Here is a 24,217-nt window from a genome sequence, read left to right on the forward strand (position 1 = left end):
CAGAGTCACTTAACAGCCATGTTGCTAACTTAACAGCCGAAATTTTGGGTTCAATGGAGGTTGTAAGTCAAGAACTAAACTACTGCACCATAGCTTTACTAAGATTTTAGGATCTAATTCAGGGGTCACCAACCTTTCGGACCTCAGGGACCACTAAATTCATAATTTTAAATCCCCAGGACCACTAATATGAATTTTTTAAAAAAGATAAATAGTATTTAGTGCAATATAAAAATGCAAATAATTTTTCTGCAGACCACCAAAATTTTCTCGTGGACTACTGGTTGGTGACTACTGATCTAATTTCAAGATGGTTTCAATTTCAAGTAATTTCAAGATGAGAAAATAATTATCAAGACCAGAATGTTACGCAGTGTAGTGAATAAAAACAACTAATAGAAGTTTTAAATAATAAGGTACTGTATGGGGAAATTCTTGGTCCATAAAACAAGCTTTTGCATTTCTGTCTAGGAAAGTGTTCATTTAGCTAACAATTAAAATCAGCATGAGCTTAATAAAAAGGGCTTTTCTAGATAGTTTTTATTATCCTGGGACACATATTCTAAAACATAAAAACTTTTAAAAGCTGATAAATATTGAACACAAGCTGTAATTTTTATAATTAAAACACAGATGTTAATAGTTACCAGTCTATGATTTTCACAGTATGCATTATTTCACCCACCAAATATTTTGAGAAAGTACAATTTGTAAAATCATCATGCTCTCAAGCTCACTTCCAACAAATGTTACGGCTTACATTTAAATACTCTGGATGCTTTCCAATGACATGCTGCACAATTATTATATGTGCTTACTGCTTAATAAAATGTTTAGAGAAGATATTTTAAGAAATCTAGAATTAGTAAATGATACATAAAGCCATAAGCCTTCAGAGCAAATTTGGGAGGGGCATTCAGTGAGGAATTATTTTAAGTTATTATTTATCTAATAAATAATAATAATAAGTTAAATACTGGCAAATCACCAAACTCAATGCAATTAATAACGGGGACAAACAAAACTTGACACCTGCCCTACTGCAGATCTCAGCTGGCTTAATTAGGAACCAAAACTTTTGAACTTGAAATGTTTTTTTTTCTTTTTCTGTTAATTGAAAAAGGAGGACATCTATTTATGGAAATAACACACGAGTTCAAGTTACTCCTCAGCTCATGAAATACTGTTTCTTCTTTCCACAGTATAATAGGTTGGAATTTCTTGTCTTTTGTCTCTTTCTCAGGAATATTGGCCAGCTATATTTCTGGAATTGAGTTAAGAAAATTGATGAGCTGAAAAGGAGCAACACTCCATTAAATGTAGGAACTATCTTTAGGGATAGAGACCATTTGAATTCTAGGATTACAGTAATGCATGTTCAGCTATTTGATCTTGGTATCGTTTTAGGAATGTCACAGAATGATATTGACAATGGGCATTTTTTCCAGCCAAGAATCACTTCATTATTGTCAATATTTGGGTAGGAAGATTGATAATGCTATAGTATCAACAAAGTGATACTGGATGTTTTTGTTTGAGATTTTCCCAAGCTTTTTGCTAAATAACATTTTATTTGGTAATACTATTGCATTCTGCAATGTTATTGAAGAGGAAAGAAAGCTCTAAGTTGCCCACACCAAAATTTTTACCTAAGGAGGAGAGGGGGAGAGGTATTAAAATTATTTGGTTTTCAGCCTGAAACAGATGCTAATTATGAAGGCTCTGCAATGCTTTGAATTTCCAAAAGGTCCTTTGAGTGTGAACATACATCTGTCTGTGGCTACATCTTTTCCCAGGATCATATAATAAAAGTATGATATTGGGAGGAGATACATCTATTTTAAAGTATTAGAGTGATGCTGTTTCTGCTGAATTTTGGAATTGAATCGGTAATTATATTACCGGCTGTGTTAATTAGAAAAAGTTGTATTCTTGAAAAGTACCGGTAGCTACTATTTAACCATTTTTTGTTGATTTGTATAAATAGCTGGCTTTTATATTAGCTTTTCTTTTTAAAATATGTAGTTTATTTAAACATTTATATCAAGTATATTTTTTACATATGTGAGGCAGTATCAGCCAATTTGTAGTATCAAGACTGAGCAAAATCCAAACCTAGTTAATCTGAAGTGAGGCAAATGGGACTACAAATAGAGGTGGCATAAATGTAATATGTTGTATTGATAACCCCTCAAAAATTAACATCAAAGATGGTAGTAAAATATTATTTTGGCATTTGGCATTCAGCTAATGGAATCATGTGTTTTAATACATATTGTCTGCCTACATTATTTATACTATAAAGCTATCCTACAGAACCTTTATAAGTCAGACTTACCAGGTGAAACTATCTTGTTTTGTGTGTGTGTGTGTGTAATTGATTACAGCTACATTTTTTTTCTTTGCGGTTATTATTTTTGCCCTAGAAGTGAGATTCTAGGTCAGATTGATATAGTTGGAGGAAATAGAGTTTGGGGAGTGAATTAGTGTATTCACTCAGAGTAAGATAATTTCCAGCAGTTTGAGAATGTACTTCTTGAAGAAAAGCAGTACCTCATTTATAAACTCCTTTTTTCGGTAGGTAATAAAAGGATGGTACCAATTTGAGTCCTTACTAGATCTTGTTTTCCGCATTTTCTAATATGTACAGTATATGAAATCAGAATATAGCTACCTTAAAAGATAATATATACATCGTTTTTCAGAGTGCAGAGGGAAAATTAGTATCCACTTATTTCATTTGCCAATGGTATTACAGATAGTCCTCCTACAATTGAGATTGGCAACTCCATCACTAAAAAGCATGGTTGTAAAATGAAATGTCATGTGATTGTGCCAACTTATGACATCAGTTCCAGCTGCAGACATTAAATGAATTACCCACAGTCAATAAGTTAATATCAAGTGACCATGACCAGCAACTCCCTGATTTCCCCCCCGCCCCCATTTATTTGCTTGTTAGAAGCTGGCTGTGAAGGTCACAAATGGTGACATGATTGAGGATTCTGCAAACATCATAAATGCACATTGGCAAGCACCCAAGTCATGATCATACGACTGGGGATGCTGTGACAGCTACTCTTTGAGGACAGGTGTAAAACTCCTTTGTCAGCACCATAATAACTTTAAATGAGGACTACTTGACTTTGCTTTAGCAGTTGGAACTCTGTCAAAAGCCTTCAATGTAGCATTGTGGTTTTTGGGTATTACCATCCTTTACCCCTCTTTTGATGATATTCTCTCATCTTAAAAATTAGGTCATATTGTACTAGTTTTTGATATGTCATACAATCAGAATTAAGTCATAATGAAACAGGATTGGAAATCAAAATCATTGAAGAGATTTTGAAGCTATTTTAATTGACGTTTGTCCCATGATTTTGCATAAGCAACTGAAAATTGAAATTTCAAAGTAATATACTGTATGCACAAATTTCCAGTTACCCCTTATGGTCAGTTTCAGCAGTATTCATATGAGCAATTAGATAATGTTAAACAAATTTAATTTTTCTTGATCCTTTAAAAATCATTTGCAGAAACATTCAATTAACCGTTAGTTTTCATTGTCCCTGAACATTTTGCTTAAATATTCAATTAATGCTGTAAGTTCAGGGTTGCCCCCAAGCAATCCAATTTGTTTATAAGCTTCAGACTCAAGTTCTTCTAGTGTTTTCCGGGTATATTCAAAGGATCCCACATTCTCAAGGTAATGTACACAGTATTTTTTTATATCCACATTTTCTGTTCTCTGTCGCAGAATATTTTGAACCTGTGTGCTCTCTGGCCTGGACCATATTGCATGAATAGTTGGGAATGAGAACTTTCCTTCAGTTAGGTCTTCACAAAAGCTTTTGTTTTCACTATATTCTTTGGAGTGTAAATTTGCATAATCATCTCTAATTTGAAAGAAGAGCCCAAGAGTGTTAAGGAGTGGTTTCAGATCATTTTTATAATTTGAAAATAACTGCATAAGGCCCACGGCTAGTCCAAAAAGGCCACCTGTCTTTTGCAGAACCATGGCTTTATATTCTTCTTCTGTAGGACAGGTATATGTATCTCTCCAGTAAATATCCAGGCCTTGGCCCTTATGGAGTTCAAGTAGTTGACTGGTGAATACTTTTACAGCATCTGGATGATCAAGCGTTAAAACCTTTTGTAGACCAAGGAAATATACAAAGTTTGCACAGTTTATCACATACGGTATTCCATAAATGCTGTGGGCCACTGGAAAGCCACGTCGTAACTTTGAATTGTCTTCTATGTCATCTATAAGCAAACTTGCATTGTGCAACATTTCTGTAACTTCAATTATGATCTAATAAAAAAGACAAAATAAACTTTTATATTGCTATTCTTCTATATTTAGATTCCCTGATTATTTCTATTTTCATTTCTTGCACTATGTCAATTCTCTCTGCTAATTATGGTAGACTTTTAATTCCATCTTACGGACCCTGTCATTCCATTGGGACCATGCACCCTATTGTCTGTATTTCTATATATTTGTTTGTATAGAGAGACTTTTTTAGTATGAATGAATTTACGCAATTAATGATGATCTCTATATGCACAATAACTCACAAATGAAAACAGATGATATACTGTATATACATATAGATATCAAACGTAATACACCTATAGAATTTTTATATTACAACACAGACATAATGTTAAGTCTTATAATTAAAATATTTAAAATGTTTGAAAACAGCAATTAAGAAATGAATGCTTTGGCTTGGCATGCTAACCAAGTTATTTTTGCTCTTCATCAACCTTCTTTCATCATATTGCTTATAGAAGCAGCAGAAATATATTTGATGTGACACAAATAAGCAGTTTTCTCATGCCCATATATCATACCCATATATTTGAGGGACAAATAGGCTGTGATATGTGTGGGAAAACTGCCTTCCTCATTGCATAGTACAAATTAGAGTGCAAAGTAGGGGATTTGTTTCAAGAGATATTTGGCCCCGATGAACAAATATACCCAACATTTATCAAGGTAGTCCTCACTCATTTAAGTATTACAATAAGAGCACAAAATAAAAATGTTTGCAAATCCAAACTGTTCTTTTCCTTGCTAACAGCATTTTGTTACAGTATACCACAATCTGAAGCAGTTGCACAGAGCACAATACCTTGCCACCAGAGGTTAAAATGCTACAGTACTGCAGTAACTTTAAATATTTAGATACAAACAGAACAAGAAAAAAGTAATTATATTTCCCTTTGCCTGTTTAAAACTATTAACTGTTAAATCAATTTAACTTAGACAACTCACCTGTAGTTTGTCTTCTGGAACATTCAACCAGTGATTAAAGGCTTGGGAAAGCTTAGTTCTGACCTGTTTACCTATGATTTTAAAAAGTGCATAGATAATACTATACATTTTCATTCTACATAAAGTATTTGTAATAAGCTCTAAGAAATGTATTAACTGAATAGGGAGAAATAGTTTTCAATCAAAGCTTGAGCCCAAAACTGGAATATTTTGGAAATATTTCATACTTCAATTATATTGTTTTATAATTTATACTATTGTATGACACCCTCTGTAAACATTCTGTTAGAGTTAATTTTAACATAATTTTAGACAATTAGAATTGATAATGTCATACGGAATTAGTTTGACATTTTTTGAATAAAAGCCTAGGCATATGAGCTACCAGTTTATTTACAGACCGCACCTTATTACATTTGTGAATCATCACCATAGGCCTTTGTTCACTCAGCAGAACTTTACACAAGACAGCTGCAATTCTTAATACTAGCCAAAAAATTGTAATTAGCATATTTCATCAGCATAATATTGGTACACTATTTCTTGTTATTAACTTCAAAACACTGCTACCAGAAAGCTGAAAATGAGTCCTGTACCTGGGCTTACCTGAAAATCTTACAGTAGGAAGACTTTTTAAGGAAATATGCTTGGTACAGAGCTTTAATATCTGGAACTTTCCAGAAGGAAGGATAGGGGAATTTTTTTCCCTATACGAGGTTTAACTTCAACATTCATAAAAAGTAATTTTCGTTAGGACAAACTCAAAAAATAAGCTTTCAAGAATTCTAGAGCTTTTCAGGATGCTACAAAAAGCAGATAGAGAAAAATCTGACTTCACATATAAATCTGTAAAACTACAATTAAAATAGAAGACAGATTTTAAACAGTTAAATATTCTTATATCTTGCTGACTAAAAAAAATTATGATCTGGTTAACACTTGAGTTAAAAAAAAATGCTCTCTCTTTCTTTTTTCATATCTTTATATCCTTGGGACTTGTCCTGGTAAAAAAGAGCAAGCACTGAAAGAGCAATTTTAATCCCTGGCTGCTCCTTTCATCCATTTCTTTTGTTTGGTAGATCACAAAAAATGAAGTTAAAGTCTATATTTATATTGAATGATAAATGCAACTATATTATGGCTTTGCATGGTGCTGTATATACCAAGCTATTAGCTAATAACCATATTAAAGCTTAAAATTATATTCATATAACATTAGCTCTATCCTAAACATGAAATTTTCTCTTATTTTGCTACGTAATAGACAAAACATAAATTAAAAGTTAAAATTCCAGCCTTAAAAACACTTTTTGAATCGCCCGTCTCTTTCTTTCTCCAAATACACACACAGTGATGTCACTGATTTTGAGTGAAAGATTAGCATATATCCTATAATATTTTAAATAATTGAGATTAGTATTTAATTCATAATCTTGACTTTAGTATAGGTTTATGCAAAACACAATGGGTGGATTCACATATTCCACTAAGCCAAAATTTATTAACAAAATACAACTTGCACAGTTAATACATCTTAAATGAAAAACATTTCGTATTAGGCTAGGTTCATAAAATGCACAAAGCAGTTTAATTTTTGCTTACCATATGTAAATAATCTGCAAAAAAGAAACTGGATTTTTTCAAACTGCTATTTTATCCCATGTTTGTTACTATTACTTAATTCAGAAACTTGCTTATATTTGACTGAAAAAAATTAATAATTCAACCATTATCAATTTGCTCATCTGCAAGATAGATTGATCTGCTCAAATCATTGTTAAAACAAATCCTAGTTTATATGTTAAATATATATATTATATTACTGCTGAACAAGGCTATGTAAATTGAAAACAGAAGAGTACAAAATGATGATTAGGTACCAATGAGAACAAAGTGAAAGCTGATTTGGGGAAATAAATGAAAAATGCATAGCTCACAGACCCAAGATATTGCTATGGCTATCCCAATTTCTATATTTCATACATCACTATAATTCAAACAATAATATATTACCAGGAAGCTGAAGCAGATAGTTGTATGGCTCTAAAAGAATTCTCTTGGATGAATCTTCTAGTTCTTCCATTTTAAAAATGTGTTTCCCAAACAGAGTCTTATAGTCTGAGAAAGAAAAGAAAAGAAAGAAAGAAACCTTACTATATATACGACTGTAGTAATAACATGATGTAGGCAGGAGAAACAACAGGAAATGTCACGAAACACTGTGCCAATGTAGAAGTGGCAGGTACTTCTTTAAAGTATTTATGATGTCATTTCAAGTAACCATTAAATACACTATTCAAGATCAGCCAATCACTATATTACTCAGAAAATATTACAATGAAATTTTTCTGAGCATGTACCTGTTTATATATTAATAAGTCTACTAATAATGCCTCATCCTTCAGAATGGACTACAACATGGGTCACTTAACCTTCTCAAATATTTAACAGAGTTCTTGTTTGAGCTTTATCTCTTTTTTCCTTCCCTCTAAAGGGTTTGTTTACTGCACTGCAGCTGATATGCACTAAAACAATTTGTCTCAGGCAATTTAAATACAGAACCTGCAGTCATAATATGACCTATGCCAATCACACTGTTGACTGTCTAGCACCTAACTAATTGTTTCCCAGCATATAATTTCTATTTCCCAATAGTTTTAGTTTTATATACAATAAAGAGAATAGCATATACTACTGCAGCTTTTTGACTGTAATAAAATGACCAGATTAACAATCACCTCTAAATTCACAAAGAATACATCAAAATCCATGTACTGAAATAAAAACCTGAACTGATAAAGCCTCAACATATATAAATGCACACTAAATTAAGTAGGACTTATAATAGGTACCTAATATGGAATTCACAAAAATCTTGTAAGCCAAAATTAAGTGAACTATAAATTAACACATTATGAGCCCAATACAAGGGTGGGGCTGAGCATTTGCCAATGTTCTTTTTATAAAGTAATTGCAAATTTGCAACTTGAGAAATTTCAGCAGGATTTGAACTATAGTTCTTCATGGAATAGTAAATTTGATTGCGCACGCAAAACGAAACTATCAAACAGAAAAAGGAAGAGGTATACTTATATAATACAATATTGCACTGTTCCCTGTAGTCATTGGGAGTCATATGGAAGCTATAGTACAGGTAGTACTTTACTTAGAACAGTTCATTTAGAAACCATTCAAAGTTACAATGGCATTTAAAAAAGTGACTTAATTTCACACTTAAGACAATTGCAGCATCCCCATGATCTCATGATCAAAATTGGATGCTTGGCAACTGACTCATATTTATGATGGTTCAGTGTCCCAGGAATATGCTACCTTCTGACAAGCAAAGTCAACGAGGAAGCTACATTCATTTAATGATTGTGTTGCTGACTTACCTGTAGTGATTCACTTAACAACTATGGAAAGAAAGGTTGTAAAATGGGGCAAAATCACTTAACTGTTTTGCTTACCAGTATAAATTTTTGGCTCAATTGTGGTGGAAAGCAAAGACTACCAGTACTGTACTTTCAAAGCTCCATGGTTTGTGAATATTCTTTTAAAACTTATACCACAAACTCCATATTGGCTTGTGTAATGAAACAGTATCAGTTTAATTTATTAAAATACTGAAATCTTAAATAAATTTGACATTGACTGCTGAAATAAAATGCCAAGCTTCTTTAAGAATTTGACAGTACATGGTTAGTTAGAGTAGCTTCCTGTCTGCTGTTTTTATAATTAACAAAAACTTTGGACAAGATACAGACTTATCTAACCTTTCACAATGAACCCTTTCACAATGAAGTCTGAACTTGTTTTCTTAGGCAACTTTATCTTACAATTTAAAATGTGAAAGAGTCCAGCAAAACATAATTCGATAATGTATTTAACTAAAAACTTATTAATATAGCCCAAAATACTCTTTAGAAACTGAATGAAAACGCAAAAGACATCAATATTTTAACTGCCACTGCTCCTGCCTTTAAGAAATAAGGAGACTGTACTTAAAAGAAAATCCACAAAAAAAGACCCTCGTTTTTTTCTTTACACTAATCAATACTTCAAACTGAACAATAAAAGTGCTTACACCTCCCAGAACATCTATGAAACAAACAAATTGGCAAAGAAGAGGCAAAAAAAGGCTCTTCATTTACATTGACAACAGCCTCTCGTCGACCGAGCCCGGGAAGCCGGCAGTCATATTTGCACAGAAGAGCCGCCCGCTTTTCTTGCCAGCTCAAGCGAAAACACCGAAAGTGAGCGCGCCAACACCCTCCCCGGCTGTTTACTTCTCTCGTAAAGGACCACCGGCCTTTTTTACTGGAGCGACGAAAGACCTGACAGCAAATAGAAGGGGGGGGGGAAGGACCCGCCGCTTCTCTCGCCGCTCGGCTAGAAGAGGCTCTGGAAGCGAACGGAGAAAAGAAGTAGAGCGAGATTCAACCTGGCGCGGCGGCTTCAACCTACCGCGGCCTCCTCGGCTTCCTCACCGGCCTCAGTCACTCCACGGCCCGCCTCACTCAAGTAGCGAGAAGCGCAAACCCCTCCCCTCCCCCCTAGATCGCTCCTCCGCCCGATGGAGGGAAAATGCGCCACCGGGGCCTGTTGGCGCAGGCGCGAGCTCCTCCCCTCCTCCCGTTTCGAGAAAGCCCTCTTCGTCTCTCTCTCTCTCTCTCTCTCTCTCTCCCCCTCCATTTTCTCATTCTCCTCTTGGTCCTCGCGAGGCATCTCGGGAGCTGTAGTAGCGGCGAAGAAAAATTCCCTCATAGACTGCGGCAAATGGGCGGGACAAAACCATGCTACCCAGAAGGCGCTACGAAGCCGAGTCTCTGTTTCCATAGAACTGGAGTGGGAATTACATCAGCGTTTCTGAGGCAGCGGCTAATGGCGATGGGGAGTGGGCGGGCCGCTCGGGGTGCGCGCCAATGCGAAGCAGGCAAGGCGGTCAGAGGGCGGGCGTCGATGCGTCAATCAGGCATCGGATCGGGGGAGGGGACGGAACAGCTTGGAGCTGAGCCGCTGCTGTCGCCGTCGCCACCGGGGTTCGGACGGGAGGGAGAGAGAGAGAAGCCTCCTCTTGGCGAGCCCTCCGTGGCTCAGAGCCGGGCCGGCGATCGCTGGAGGGACGGAGGCGGGAGTGGGGGCCGGGCGATTGGGCCCGGCGTCGAGAGGAGGCTCCGTCCTCCTCGCTCCCCCCTCCCGCGGCAGGTTTGGGGGGACCAGCGAGCGGGCGACAGCCGTGGAACAAAAGGTAACGTTGCCCCGGGGAAGAGGCTGCGGGGCCCCGGCCCTGGGCGTTTCGCCGAGCTCCCCGAGGAAGGCCGAAGCCCTTCGGCGGGGGGATCGGAGAAGAAGCGAGCGAGCGACTCGCTTTTGGGAGTGTTGTTTTTCTGTTGGTTGAGGCGGCGGCGGCGCTCGTCGCTTCAGCTTCCCGGGAAGCGGGACCTCCGAGTCTGGTGGGGGAGGAGGAAGCGGGGAGTCCCGCGGCCGGCGCTTCCCATCCCAGCGTCGCTTCTCCGGCTTCCCGACCAGCTCGGCTGGAGCCCGGAGCTGCGGCTGTTGCTGAAACTCCGACCGCGGAGTCAGCCCGGGGGGGGAGGGGAGGGGAGGGAATCTGTGGGGAGAGCGAAGAGGGGCCAGTTTGCGGGAAAGAGCTGGGAGCTGCGGCTGTGGACGCGGGATGCAGCGAGGGGGACGCGGAGAAGGAGGAGGGCAAGCTTTATCGAGCCCCCCCCCATCTCCGCTTCTTGTCCCTAGTACAATGGAGAAACCTCCCCTCCCGCAGGGAAGAGTGTGTGTGTGTGTGTGTGTTCGTTCCCGTGCGCGCGCGCGCGCGCCTGGGCGAGAAAGCACCTCAGTCCGGACTGGCCACCTCTTGACCTGGCTCTCTTTCCCCCTTACTTAGCCCCCGTTTCTTCGGGGCCACAGAGACCGCTCCCCGTCAGCCGACGATAAAGAGCTTGTGTCCTCTGTGGCTGTGCCCGGAGAGTCGCTTGCATGGAGGAAAGCGGAGGAAGGGGGGGGGGGGGTTGTTAAGAAGCGGTTGTTGTTGTGGCAAGTTTCTGCTCTGACAGAAATGGCGTCAAAGGCAGCGGGCGAGGGGGAAGCCAGCCGCGGGGGTGAGGCTCCGAGAGCAGCAGCGGCTTTTTGTGGCTGGAGCGGCCGCGTAAGAGAAAGGGGGGAACTGTAAGAGAGGGCATCGGGCGAGGTAGGCTGGAATGGCCGCAAGTGGAGTGGGGGGGGGGGAGAGAAAGAGAGGTTCCTACAAAAACGGCCCCTTCCCAGCACTTGCCGAGTGCGCCCCGTTGAAAAAAAGGGATGGTGCGGTGGCTCAGTGCTTTGTTTTAAATTTCAGGTCCAGCCTTGGTAGCACATTCGCTTTCGGATTTTTCTGCTGCAGCCCGAGTTCATCATGAAGGTAAAACCTCTTATAGGAGGGGAAGGTGGGGGGGGGGAGAAATGGGGCGTCGCGGAGGGTTATGTTTCTCCGAGCTCCGCTCCCTGGTGTGCGTATTGTAGCCGTTTTCAGTTCCAGACTGCGGATTATTTCCCTCCTTTTAGCTTTCAGGCAGTGATGTGTAATATATATATATACACATATATATACTTTTTCAATTTTTTTTTTGTTTTTATATACTCTTGCTTGGTGTGTGCCCAAAACAAAATGTAAATCCAACCTGCTGGAGTTTCTCTTCTGCAAAACCTTTTCAAAGGGAAATGAGGATATGGCTGCTTAGGCCAGAACTGATAACTTGCTGGAGGAAAAGGGAGGGTTTCCTTTATTTTTAGGGTGCTGGGGAGGCTTCTTTACCTTGTTCTATTTTCTTTCTTGAAATTAAAGGATAGGTGTAATGTATTTTCTTTGTTCTGGAGTCTGGTTGAAGTAATTATTTTGAGTTCCCGGAACTATCTTTAAAAAAGATTTAAAGATATTGCTGCAAGCTGTAGAGTGTGTTTTGTGTTTCTTTTTTTTAAAAAACAAGTTTTTAACCATGGGATACAGTATTTGTATATGTGTCTGTTAATCGAAAGGCACTGACAGTTGGTGATCAGAATCTTAAAAGTAAATGGGATGAAAAAAATGTGTTCCTTATTTTTAAACTTGCAATAACCACAAGTACAGAATCTGGTGTAGAATAGTGATCATGAATATAGTTTAAAAAAAAACTGTGGTAAAGTTTAGTGTCATATAGCCTGCTGAAGACATTTTTGAAAACCTGAAAATGAAACATTGTATACTGCAATTGATAAGTACCATCTTTGTTATTAAATATTGTAAGTTACTTCATCTGTTAAGGAAGGCTTTTCTTGAGAGAGATGGGTAGCTGCAATCACACATCAGCTGTGCCGGAAACTCTAGGAATAACATATTAAATATTTCATACAAGTATGGCTGTTTTCGTCTATTAAGCTTCATAATGATTCTTTTTTCCATATGATATTCTTTCTGAAATTAGTATTAAAGTTGTTTACAATAACAGGGAGAACAAATGAATATTTTTAGTGCAATGTCTGTTCATTTAACTATAGAATTTGTTTTCATTGTTTATGAAATTAAGACTGCTTTAGGATGAAATTTATTTTGTTTAGAAATTATGATTACAGTTAAAGTACAGTAGTTATATTTTTAATAGATTATTGAATATGCATATAACGGATGTTACAAATTACTTTATAATTCAGATGGTGGGGTATATGACATGGATGTTTAATCCATGCTTCAACAAGTGGCTTTCTGATACAAACATTAACATATTTTTTTAAAATTAGAAACTGCATAATTATAAATAGGTAGCAAAAGATTATAAATATTGAACAAAATGTAATTGTTTAAGGAATGAGCTGCACTTTTACAAATGAATTATCCCCAGACCCTTACTTTTTTATACAACTGTGGATTTCTGTAGCAGAATTCAGAATAGTATTTGTACTATTGCTAATCTTGGCACTTTGATACTCCTGTTTGAATCTAGTATCCCTTATGTTTCGAAGCATACATGAACTCATTTCTCTAAACTTGGCCACAGCTGAACTAAAGGGCTGGGGGAGATTTCTCAGTCTGTTTATCTTACTGTCTGACTTCTCTTTCAGTGATAGAAAGTTGATGTACTTGTTTCTTTTTTACTATTTTATCCTGGCAATTATAGGCTTGTTGGATAGCATGCTTACATAATGACTAGCTGGAGATTATTCAGTGAACCTTGTGCATGAGTGAGGATTTAATCTGAATTTCTTTGTCCCTAATTTTATATAGTGTGTGAATTGGACCTATTATTCTAAATTAATACAGCTTAAAAATAATATTGAATAGGAGAGAGTGGAATGGATATAGTTTTCAGAATATATAAAGTAAAAAATGAATGCTTTTCTTCAGATTAAAGTTACAAACTAGTACTCTTCTTGGAATTTGTTCTGCTGTGCTTATGATCTTTTAAGCTTATATATAAAGAACAACTTGTTCTTTTGTTTTCATCATTAAATAAGTTCTGCTTAGCCAAGCCTGTTCGGTTAGCGGCTGCCAGATAAATAAAAATCGCTGCTCCTCTTGGATATGATCACTTTTTGTTTCTGTTATGTGTCAATCGAATGTAAGAGTTGTCTCAGGATCTTGGTCACATCCTAGCATTCTAACTTTGAAAATGGTGAATAACCCAGCTACTAGTGAATTATCCAATCATTCAAATGATTGTAACTTCTGGCAGTAAAAGGTAAAAAACCCTTCACTTCATAACTCCATCCATGCAGTTTTCTTGGCAATGATAGCAGTGACTTGCCTTCTTTTGGGATATTTTTTTTACTTCCTTATTCTATCAACAGCTTCCGGATTCCCAGATAGTCCACCATTCAGGTAATCAACACCAACACTGCTTATCTTTTGAGAGGTCAGTTAGGCCCTATCATCTGCTGAGCCACTTCTGGCAGTAAGAGTCTTCAATTAATGTAGAGACAAAAACAATGTCCCATGGGTCTAGTTGGAAGTTAGTTTCTAATATATTCCCAATTAGTTAACTGGAATAATACTGTTTATAAAGTACAGTGATATAGGGGTGTAATTGTAAGTTTAGAGTTACATTTGAATTATAGGAATAAAAGAAGAATCACATTTTGCCAAATTTTGAACTTTGTAACTTTTTAGAAATAGGGATAACCAGATACAAAAGTGGGCAGGGCAAAAAAGGAAATTTGAAATTGAAAGAAGATTCGCAAGCAAGTGACTCTTGGTGGCATGCAATATGTAATTGTATGGCTTACAACACATAACTGTTGCATTTTAAATAACAATAAATAACAATTACAAATCGGGACTCATCTAAAATAAAACTGTATGTTTTCTCCTACTTCAAACTGAAGAAGGTGAAGAGTGGAAGCATCTTTCCAGTTTGAAGCCTCATGCACATTTATTTTTGTTGGTACAACTTTATGGATTATCTTTGTTTTTGAAAATAGTGCATGTTTACATTCCTTCTTAGAAGAATAAAAGCTAAGAACATGTGATAAATATGTGGCTGAATGAGATGAGAAGCTTTTCTTAGTCTAAGTTGAGCAACAAACACGTACCAGAAGAGAAAGTATTGAGATGAAAGAAATTCAGCATATGAAGTTATTTCTTTCTTCTCCCTATCCCCTTGGTTCAGATTTCTGATTTCTTTTTCTTACTTCAGTGAATCATATTTAGGTTTTATGTGTATGTAGTATTCAGATTAAGTATAGCAGTATGTCGCTGAAAATACCTTTTAGAAGGATGTACAAATTTATTAAAATCATGTAGTTTTCTATAAGTAATGTTGAAATGTGACAGGTTTTGTGGATCTCCTTTTAATTTTTTTCCCCCATTACTTGTTTTTAATGCTAAAATGTTCTGCTTTTATTGCTGAGAGTAATTGCACACTGTTTTCAAATGAATCATGAACTCACTGAAGTAATTTTTTGATCCTTTCTAAAAAAATCCCTTCTTAAAAATGTCAGGTGTGTTTTAATGTTTGCTCAAAAGTATTATAAGTTAAACTAATTTTTTATTTTGTTGGATTCAAGTTGGTTCTTAATAGGGAAGGTAGAAAATATATTTGAATTGTATTTAATGAAAACTAATTCATATTTCCTGAATTAGTTTGCATTAAATGCAATTTAAATGCATTTTTAAATCGAATGTTGCTGGTATAAGAAGTCAGAAAGCTTTATTCCTTTTTTAAACTCTTCTACAAATAGTAAAATAGTCATGATTCATACGTTTTGTTTATCAATCTATGATAAAATTATGAAAAAATACATTGGGGAAGCTGAATGGCATATATTATGGAAAAGTGCTGAAAAAAATGAATGTATTGGTGGATACTGTACAGAAAAATGCATCCAGTTATACACATAAGCTTAAAAAATTAAGTTGATGTAAAAAGGAAGAATTATTTTTTGCAAGCAGTATAGAAATCAGAGCAGATGACTTAGTTTGTTTTAGCTCTAAAAACTAAGCTAGTTATATTCTAATCAGAACTATTATAAATTTCTTAATCTATGCTTGCCTTTCACCTATGTTGTAAGTCAAGCAAATGTGACTTAATATAGTAGAAGAGAATCAGAGTGGTAGATATGCTTTATTATATAGAGATGTATAATTTCTTATATTGTCTATTGAAGTTAATGACATTTTCTGACATACAATACTTGAATAGTGCATGCGTCCATCATGGGCCAGGTTATTTGCAAGACCACTCCTCCCGGAGGGTATTTGCCTACTCCATCAGGTTAGTTAAGAGTAGGCATGCCAGGCCTCCCTCCCCCTTAAACGCTACCTGCTAATAAGACCTAGGAAGTGTCCCTTTTCTGTAGCAGCCTCTATCTTATGATACATCAGGATCTAGCAAGCTTCCACCCTTTTAAGTTTCCAGAAGGCTATAAAGAGCTGGCTTTTTCCTCAGGCAGCTTGGTTAATTAAGTTGGGATCCTGTGGATAGTCTTGTTGGGGATGGCTTTGACGAGGATGGCTAGAGTACCAGGTTTTTTGGTTTTGATTTTAATTTTTTATTGAGTTGCCCAGAATTTTGAACAGAATTTAAGTGCAAAAATGATTTGCCTTTGCGTGTGCATTTGTGTCAGTATCCTTATTTAGATATGGTTATTTATCTCTATCACCAAATTCTTCTCTTGTCCTATTCTGAAATCAAAGAAGATCTGTAACAGCTGAACTTTTAACACAGCAGGAATTTTCTTTTGCTTAAGTTTCTCTTAAAAAGTTTCTCTAAAGTGCTATACTATATTGTGATTGGTGCTTGAATTGTTATAGTTCTGTCCAGCTTTTGTAGATGAGGACCATACTATGTTATGCAATTTCACTTATTAATGTTTATAAATTGCTTTAATAAATAGCAATGTAATGAACATAAAACAAAAATAATGAAAGACATACTAAAACAGCATAAAATCCTATCTGCTAACAATTTAAAGAAGTCAGTTAGAAAAATACTTTTATTTCATTCCAAAATACAAAGAGAATGACTCCAAATTACAAGCTGAAGAAGCAGTGTTTCATTATTTAGGAACAAAGCAAAAGAATGCCCTTTCCCACATCAGGGACTCAGGGTGAGGTTCTGTAATCTAAGTTGCGCTCAAGGATTTTTCTGCAGAGATTAGTAATTGGCCATGTGCATAAAAACAGGAGAGTTGTCTCATATTGCCAACTCCTACACTGTTTAATGTTTTAAAGATTAAGACCATTGCTTTGAACTGAACTTGGAAAACAACTGGTAAATTGTCTGTGCTGGAATGATACTATAATTTCACACAATGATAAAGATGTACTTAAACATACAATCCTATACCATGCCAAAATTGCCAGAATAATTCAGTTATAAAATCTATAAACAATAAAATATAAAACTAAACAATACATTTTTAAAACAAAGTTGTACAATGGTACCTTCTTGTTACTGATTAAGGAGCACTCCCAAGTTGTGAACTTTTCAAGAGTTTGTGCAAATTGTGAGGCAGGCTTCCCATATTAGATTCAGCCTCACTTTCACCTTTATGTAATCCAATATTGTATCCTAGCAGAGTTCACAGTATGCATTGATTTCTTAAATAACAAAGCATGATAGGATTAATTATCATCATTAGCATATTGATAGCACATCACTCCACAATTCCAAATCTTCTTCCAGCAGTTTCATAACTGTATATTAAGAAAACAAGAGTGATGCAAATGAGAATACCTTTTGGAGTTACTGCTGATTTTGCCCAATGCATTCTCAGGATCTGTTGCATAGAACAGCCACTATGTTTAGTTACATAGCATGTCATATCTAGATGTATGAAATCAGGCATACTTTCTGGAGCAGAAGAGATAAAGGATTGGGTTGAGTCAGAGAACTGAGAATGAATGAAAACTTGTGATTTAATGAATGTGACAAATGGCTTTGTAGTATTGGTTGTATAAAAGTTGTTTTGTAGATCAGAGATGTTACTCTGCAATTTCCTCCTTTGACCAATGCTCAGTGGTGGCTCAAAGTCGATTTCTACCTAATAACATTGCTGGGGCTTATCTAGGTTGCTTCTTGCCCTTGGGTGGCATTTTGGGGGAGTTGGGTTAAGCTACAGTTGGTAAGTTTATTGCAAGCCAGGAGCTTATTTCAGAAACAGCTAATGTGTTGCCATCTTGGATCTTCCATTTCTTACCCAACATCTTCTGGGGTCAGAAAGTATTACAAGGCTGGGTCTTGATGCATGTAATTATATATATCTTGTAAGAATATGTTTGAACTCTATAAAAGTTTTCAGTGTATAACTATTTTAACTAAAAGGAAGAATTGGTTTTTCCATTGATTTCTTTAAGAACAAAAACAAATAGCAACTATTTTTCCTCTGTTGTTTCTCTCAAGTAACTGCATCAAAAAGCAGGAGAAATCAGTCAGGTTTTGCTATGTGCTAACATGTGTTGCCATCTTGGATCTTCCATTTCTTACCCAAAATCTTACTGGGGTCAGAAAGTATTACAAGGCTGGGTCTTGATGCATGTAATTATATATATCTTGTAAGAATATGTTTGAACTCTAAAAGTTTTCAGTGTATAACTATTTTAACTAAAAGGAAGAATTGGTTTTTCCATTGATTTCTTTAAGAACAAAAACAAATAGCAACTATTTTTCCTCTGTTGTTTCTCTCAAGTAACTGCATCAAAAAGCAGGAGAAATCAGTCAGGTTTTGCTATGTGCTAACATTGTGTTCATACTTCTTTGAACTGCATTTTCATATTAATCTGGGTTGGCTTTTAAAATAAATACACAAGTATACACATGTTGGCATATTCTTAAATCTGAAAAGAAAATGTCAAAGTTGAGAAAGATGAGAAATCAGGGCATAATGGCATTCCAGGAAATCTGGGTAATTCAGGAATGTGAATTATACTGATTCTGTTTCATATGCTGATAATATCAAGCATTCTTAAATTTTTATATTTGTGTGTCTTCTCTGTGGCATTGACTGAAGTTATAATGATATAATCTCTTATCTTTAATCTTTCCTTTCTGTGACTATGATATGGAATTCTCTCCCATGTTTGACATACCTTGTATAGTGCTCCTCCTTTTAAAAGTTCATGTTTTCTCCCCTCAAATTCTAATTACATTTTATATATGATTTTTTTATTGCATAGCTTTTGTTGTTATTTTGTTGCTTTTTTGTTCTTACTAAATTTGTTTAACAGACCCAAAGTTTTGTCATTCCAAGCACTTTTCTCTTTATATTATATTTTTCTCTGTCTTTTTAACATGTTAGTAGGGATTTACTTATCTTCATTATGTAGAAATGTGTTCCTTAAAAAGATAATACATGAATCATATGTAGTCATTCTGCATACAGTTTGAGAGAAAGTACTCGTTTATCAGTATTTTCATACTGATTTCAACAATATGGTGATTATTGCTGGTTGAATATATATATATATATTTACCCATTTTCTGATATGAATGTTTGCATGTTTGCTGGAAATAGCTCTCAATCTTGATCTTTTTTATTAAACTTTTTAAAAATTATTTCTTGTTGGTTAATACCTTTGCATAATTTTTTTAGTCAGAAAATTAGGCAGTAAATAATTTTGTAATTTTTTTTAAAAAAATAAGTTCTTTTCACATATCTCTTTAATCTCATTAGAATGCTTACAGAAATTACTATTAAGGATTTTTATAATCTTATTAATGTCAATGGCTATTTTTGACTTTGGTTGTGCTGATTAGAAAGAAAGAACCCCAAGCTAAGGGATGCTATTCTTGAGATCCAGCACCAGTGTGTAAGATGAATCTGCACTACCTACTCATTTATAAACATTTCTCCCCAATAAATAAGAAACACTGCCTTTCCTATGAATGTGTTTTTAAAGTAAAAAATTTTTTGAGATTGCAACTATCCATTCAATTATTTATATAAATTAAGATGCTGTCTTAATTTATAAATTAAAATTACTCTTTATAAAAATTACTATTTATAATTTTTCAAAATTCAAATAGTTCCAGTCTCTAAGGGAAAATGCAAATATTATAAAAAGTGAATATATTAGTAAGCTGGTTTTAACCTGTTTCAAAGTGAATTTTTCTAATGAAATGAATGAATTTTTCTAATGAAAAATCCCTGTAATGACAGAAGTAACATTTGAAGCAATCTTTGGCCAAATATAAGAAAAATATTATCATTTGTAGGGAAAATGCTATTAATACCGAAATAGTATTTCAATTGATATAGTAGTATGCTTTATTCTATGTAGTTTTAAATTTAATATAGCCTATATACATTGTATAGTTGATATCTAACTTTTGTATTGCACATTTCTTTCTTTATAAAAGGATCTTTACAAGTTATAACTAAATTTCATCTATCAGCAAGATCACTCATATTAGTAGTGCCATCACCCTACTGCTGGTGAGGTTATACAAAGTTAGAAAGATCCAGATACTAAATAGCATAGTTGACTTCACAAAAGGCACATAAATGAATATTAATTCTATGGAGCAGTGTTTTCCAGCATTGGCAAATTCCAGGTTCGGGAATTTCAACTCTCAGTGTATAATACTTGACAATAGCTATACTAGCTGTGGAATTCTGGGATTTGAAGTCTATATACCTGAAAATTACCAAACTTGGGAAACACTGCTCTAGAAACTCAATGTGCCTCACTAAGTAGCCAGTACAGCTTTCACAGATTTGACATATCTTCTTTATTAAAGGGAAGAAAGAACTTTGTGTGTGTGTGTGTTTAGAAAGGGGGGGGGAGAGAAAATCTGCCTATGTTGCATATAAATTAGACCCTATATATATATATATATATATATATATATATATATATATATATATATATATATATATATAGGTCTTTGGTTGTTCGGGTTTTCTCCCGTGTAAAATTGGAAGTGTCTTGGCGACGTTTCGACGAAGTCTCATTCGTCATCTTCAGGCTTCAGCTTCGTGCTTCTGGTAGCAATGTGTGATCGCAGCTGTTTCTTCCTTTTAACTGCTAGTGGGGATTTGAACTGATTGGGTGGGAGCTTGGCTGTGCTCTGATTGGATGGGGGTTTTTCTTTTTCTACCAGCCATTTGGAAACCTGCCCTTATTGACAAACGTGTCCCTAACACGAGGAATGACACCAGACCCACACTCACGAGGTCCACACAGGATGTCACCACCACACATCCACCCAGAAAGCACACCCAAACCCACACTGATCAGGAAGCACGACCAAGGACCAGAAGCCAGACCGCAGCTGCAACATTAGCCACTTCAAACCCCTCCAATCCATACATGCAGCAGACTGACACCCACTACGAAGATGTAGCACGACCACGAACACGAAGCCAAACAGCAGCAGTGCAGCTCACCAGCTCAAATCCCCCTGCAGCACAGATTAGACTGAGCACAACCAAGCCCCCACCAACACAGGACACACCCCCAGCCAATCAGAGCACAGAAAAACCCCCATCCAATCAGAGCACAGCCAAGCTCCCACCCAATCAGTTCAAATCCCCACTAGCAGTTAAAAGGAAGAAACAGCTGCGATCACACATTGCTACCAGAAGCACGAAGCTGAAGCCTGAAGATGACGAATGAGACTTCGTCGAAACGTCGCCAAGACACTTCCAATTTTACACGGGAGAAAACCCGAACAACCAAAGACCTATATACAAACACCCGTGAAAACCTCAGAAAACAAATATATATATATATATATATATATATATGTACGTCACCCACAGGCTTTAAATTCTAGACCTTTTTCTGGTGCCCTTGTTTGTCAATGAACCGTTGACCATTCTTTTCCTAGCTGTAATCAGTTCCATGTTTATATAACCATTACGGGTAAGCTTAAAATAATTGATTCCTCTTTTGTCAGCTTCAGTCCTTATACCATCTCTTCTCTAGTTTCTCCTTCCCCCTTTTTATGTTCACCTGGAGATACCAGCTGCATTTCCTTCTAGTAGGAGAGACTGAATAGCCTTTCTCACCATCTTTTTTTATCTCATAATAACTGCAGGAATGGGAAGAGTTTCCATCTCTTCAGCTTGTTTATTAGGAGTTTGCCTATTTTAGAAATCTTCTCAGCTTTAGATATAGTGATACCTCTTATTAGTCATACCAGATTTACCTCCTCTTCCCCAAGCCTGTCTCCATTGCCTCAGAGTTAAAGATGGAACATGTGGCCAGTCCAGCAACATCTATTTGGTGAGAAGCTTGGCATGGCAACATCTGTACTAAGAACATCAACAGCTGCTCTCACAGAAGGCCAGGAAAAGTCACAGAAAAGAAGATGGGTCATAATTCAAATATCCATTTTACCACGGCAGAGCTGCAATACTTCTTCCTTCAAGAAAGGAAGAGTATATAGTTGGTTGGATGATGCAGTTCATCCCATTCCAAAAAAGGGTGGGATAAGGTCGCACCAAAGACCATCTATCCAAGTTTATTTTATTTATTTATTTATTGTTTCAATTTTTATACCGCCCTTCTCCCAAAGGACTCAGGGCGGTTTACAGCCAAAGTAAAGACAGTTAGTACAATTTTTAGGACCAGTTTAAAAGGAATGTTTACACATTTGAATTCTGTTGCTGCTGAATATGGATTGATTGGATAGAAAGTCGACAATCCATGGAACAGATTGCAAAAATACGGCTCCCAGGTAAAAATGTAAGTATCTTAAAATACTTTTAAAAAGCTTGCTCAACAAAGGGCAAGTGAGAATACATTTTTCTGAAATGAACCCAGTCTTCAGATTGTTTGTTACCTTGCCGCCTACGAATATAATGCTCTGGCTGAAATATCTAAGACACGTAACAAAAATAGATACGTTTAGTTCTGTCAGCTAGCAGATCAGTAATGGTAGTCAGAATTAAAATTGAATTAAAACAAGTAGCTTTTTGGGTACTAATCATGATACAAAAGAAATAACATCAGAAGCGCAACACAATTTACAGCACAATGTTATAATGACTGCCCCAAGCATAATTTAAGGCTGATTAGGAAAGTCTGTTCTGTCTGTCTACCTGTCTATTTCTCCCCACGCTTACAGTTGTTTACAGATGAGGTTTTTCCTTTCCTCTTTACAGTACTTTCTGGAATGAGCATGTGACAGTACAGTATCATTTTTTGTTTCCTTTCCCCCCATCTTTGATGCATGTAATTACATAAGTTGGATATATTATAACAGGGATGTCAAACTTTTGTCGTTACGGGGCGTCACATGATGTATCACAACTTTTTTCCCCTTCACTAAAATGGGCATGAGCATGGCCAGTGAGCATCTGGCCCACGGGCTGTGAGTTTGACAACCCTGTACTATAACTGAGGTAAGCCCATTGTTAATAGAGCTTGGGAGTGACAGTACAATTTAATCTCTTTACCCAGGTCATTTAAGAGTTTTACAAGTTTTAAACAGTTGGTTATACTTTTTTTTTTGTCTGTGTTTGGGTGTATGTAATGGTTTAAATGTCTTAACATATTTTGTATCCTGCCAGTTGTAGCTTATTGTATATACTGTAGTAAAGCAAATAATAGCTTGTCATGTGGTAAACATGGCCTGTATCTTGGCCACAACTTTATTGCAAATCACTACTGTGTGGCTCATTATGCAGAATCCCAGCAGTTTAATGCCTTCATTTTAATGGTCATGCTGGATTTTATCAAGCTACAATGTCTTCTTATGGTTGTTCTAGAAGTAGAGATTGGAGGAATGAAAATGGGGAATGAAGCTGAATGTGATGATGTAGAAGAAAAGGAGCAGATAAAGACCTTACAAAGTTCTAGGATTACTGCCTTGCCCCTTTTCCACCTTAACAATATCATTTGCTTCAATAGGTGAATAAAAATACCAATTCCAGTCTAAGCATTTAGCTAACTTCTGCCAATCATAATAGTAAATTTCAAAATTACATATAAATAGATCAGTCGTGACAAGTAGCAACAGTGATGTATTTATGACAAAGTAGCAACAGTAGTTTACTGGAATATCTGCAAGAAATATCACTTGCTTGCAAGCTAAAACTGGCGGGACCATAAAACACAAAATATGTGGCAAAGAAAATAAATTTGGAAGGGAAAAGAAAGAAGGGGACATCAGTTCCCCATTTGCCTCTTGTTTCAATAGTTGTTGTCTGATTTAAATTCTGTCATAGAATTTTATGGTGGGTCTGAAGTATTGTGAATATATGTCAGTACAGTAGTCTTCTTAAACATACTACTATTTTACTATGTGAAAATAGTAAACATCTGCTGAACAAAGTTGTGTGGAGTTTCATTGTTATAGATAGTATTCAAATTTCACCTCCATGGTTACATGAACAAAATTCAGGCACTTGGTAGCTCACCTGTGCTTGTAACTGAAGGGGCACTTCAACTTTTGCTATCTGTCTGTCTCTCCTCCCCCATATATACTCTTTCTGGTTGCCTACACTCTGCCTTGCAGG

The 24,217-nt window shown here is 36.3% G+C and overlaps 2 protein-coding genes across 7 annotated transcripts in view; one reads left to right on the top strand and one right to left on the bottom strand.

Annotated features, from left to right (window-relative positions):
• Window positions 1–3,486: 3,486 nt before the first annotated feature.
• On the bottom strand, window positions 3,487–9,907 carry GGPS1 (geranylgeranyl diphosphate synthase 1). 3 transcript variants are annotated; one of them, XM_058166142.1, is made up of 4 exons: window positions 9,752–9,907; window positions 7,298–7,402; window positions 5,285–5,355; window positions 3,487–4,315 (listed from the first exon to the last, which is right to left on the bottom strand). In XM_058166142.1, exons 2-4 carry the CDS (start codon window positions 7,365–7,367, stop codon window positions 3,554–3,556), a joined length of 903 nt encoding a protein of 300 aa, XP_058022125.1. In that variant the 5' UTR covers window positions 7,368–7,402; window positions 9,752–9,907; the 3' UTR covers window positions 3,487–3,553. The 3 variants fall into 3 exon arrangements, with proteins under 3 accessions (XP_058022125.1, XP_058022134.1, XP_058022144.1); XM_058166151.1 differs by lacking the exon at window positions 9,752–9,907 and adding an exon at window positions 9,439–9,718; XM_058166161.1 differs by lacking the exon at window positions 5,285–5,355 and having other exon boundaries at window positions 9,752–9,795.
• A 355-nt stretch (window positions 9,908–10,262) lies between these two features.
• Window positions 10,263–24,217, top strand: part of ARID4B (AT-rich interaction domain 4B) — an 85,003-nt gene continuing 71,048 nt past the window's right edge. For 3 of the 4 annotated variants that reach the window (XM_058166185.1, XM_058166174.1, XM_058166201.1), the window contains exons 1-2: window positions 10,263–10,535; window positions 11,640–11,702. In XM_058166185.1, coding sequence (XP_058022168.1) covers window positions 11,697–11,702 — 6 coding nt within the window. In that variant the 5' untranslated portion in view covers window positions 10,263–10,535; window positions 11,640–11,696. Of the gene's footprint in view, window positions 10,536–11,413; window positions 11,493–11,639; window positions 11,703–24,217 lie in introns of those variants that run through there. The other variant, XM_058166193.1, reaches the window with a different exon arrangement.

This window comes from Ahaetulla prasina, chromosome 1 (genome assembly GCF_028640845.1).
Source record: "Ahaetulla prasina isolate Xishuangbanna chromosome 1, ASM2864084v1, whole genome shotgun sequence".
Classification (NCBI taxonomy): Eukaryota; Metazoa; Chordata; class Lepidosauria; order Squamata; family Colubridae; genus Ahaetulla; species Ahaetulla prasina.

Bases quoted from the DNA above. Each gene is read 5' to 3' on its own strand.
- GGPS1 (XM_058166142.1), bottom strand. From the start codon at position 7,367: ATGGAAGAACTAGAAGATTCATCCAAGAGAATTCTTTTAGAGCCATAC. The intron at 5,356-7,297 runs GTAATATATTAT...TTAAAATCATAG, and splicing joins CTATCTGCTTCAGCTTCCTG to GTAAACAGGTCAGAACTAAG. The intron at 4,316-5,284 runs GTGAGTTGTCTA...CTTTTTTATTAG, and splicing joins TTCCAGAAGACAAACTACAG to ATCATAATTGAAGTTACAGA.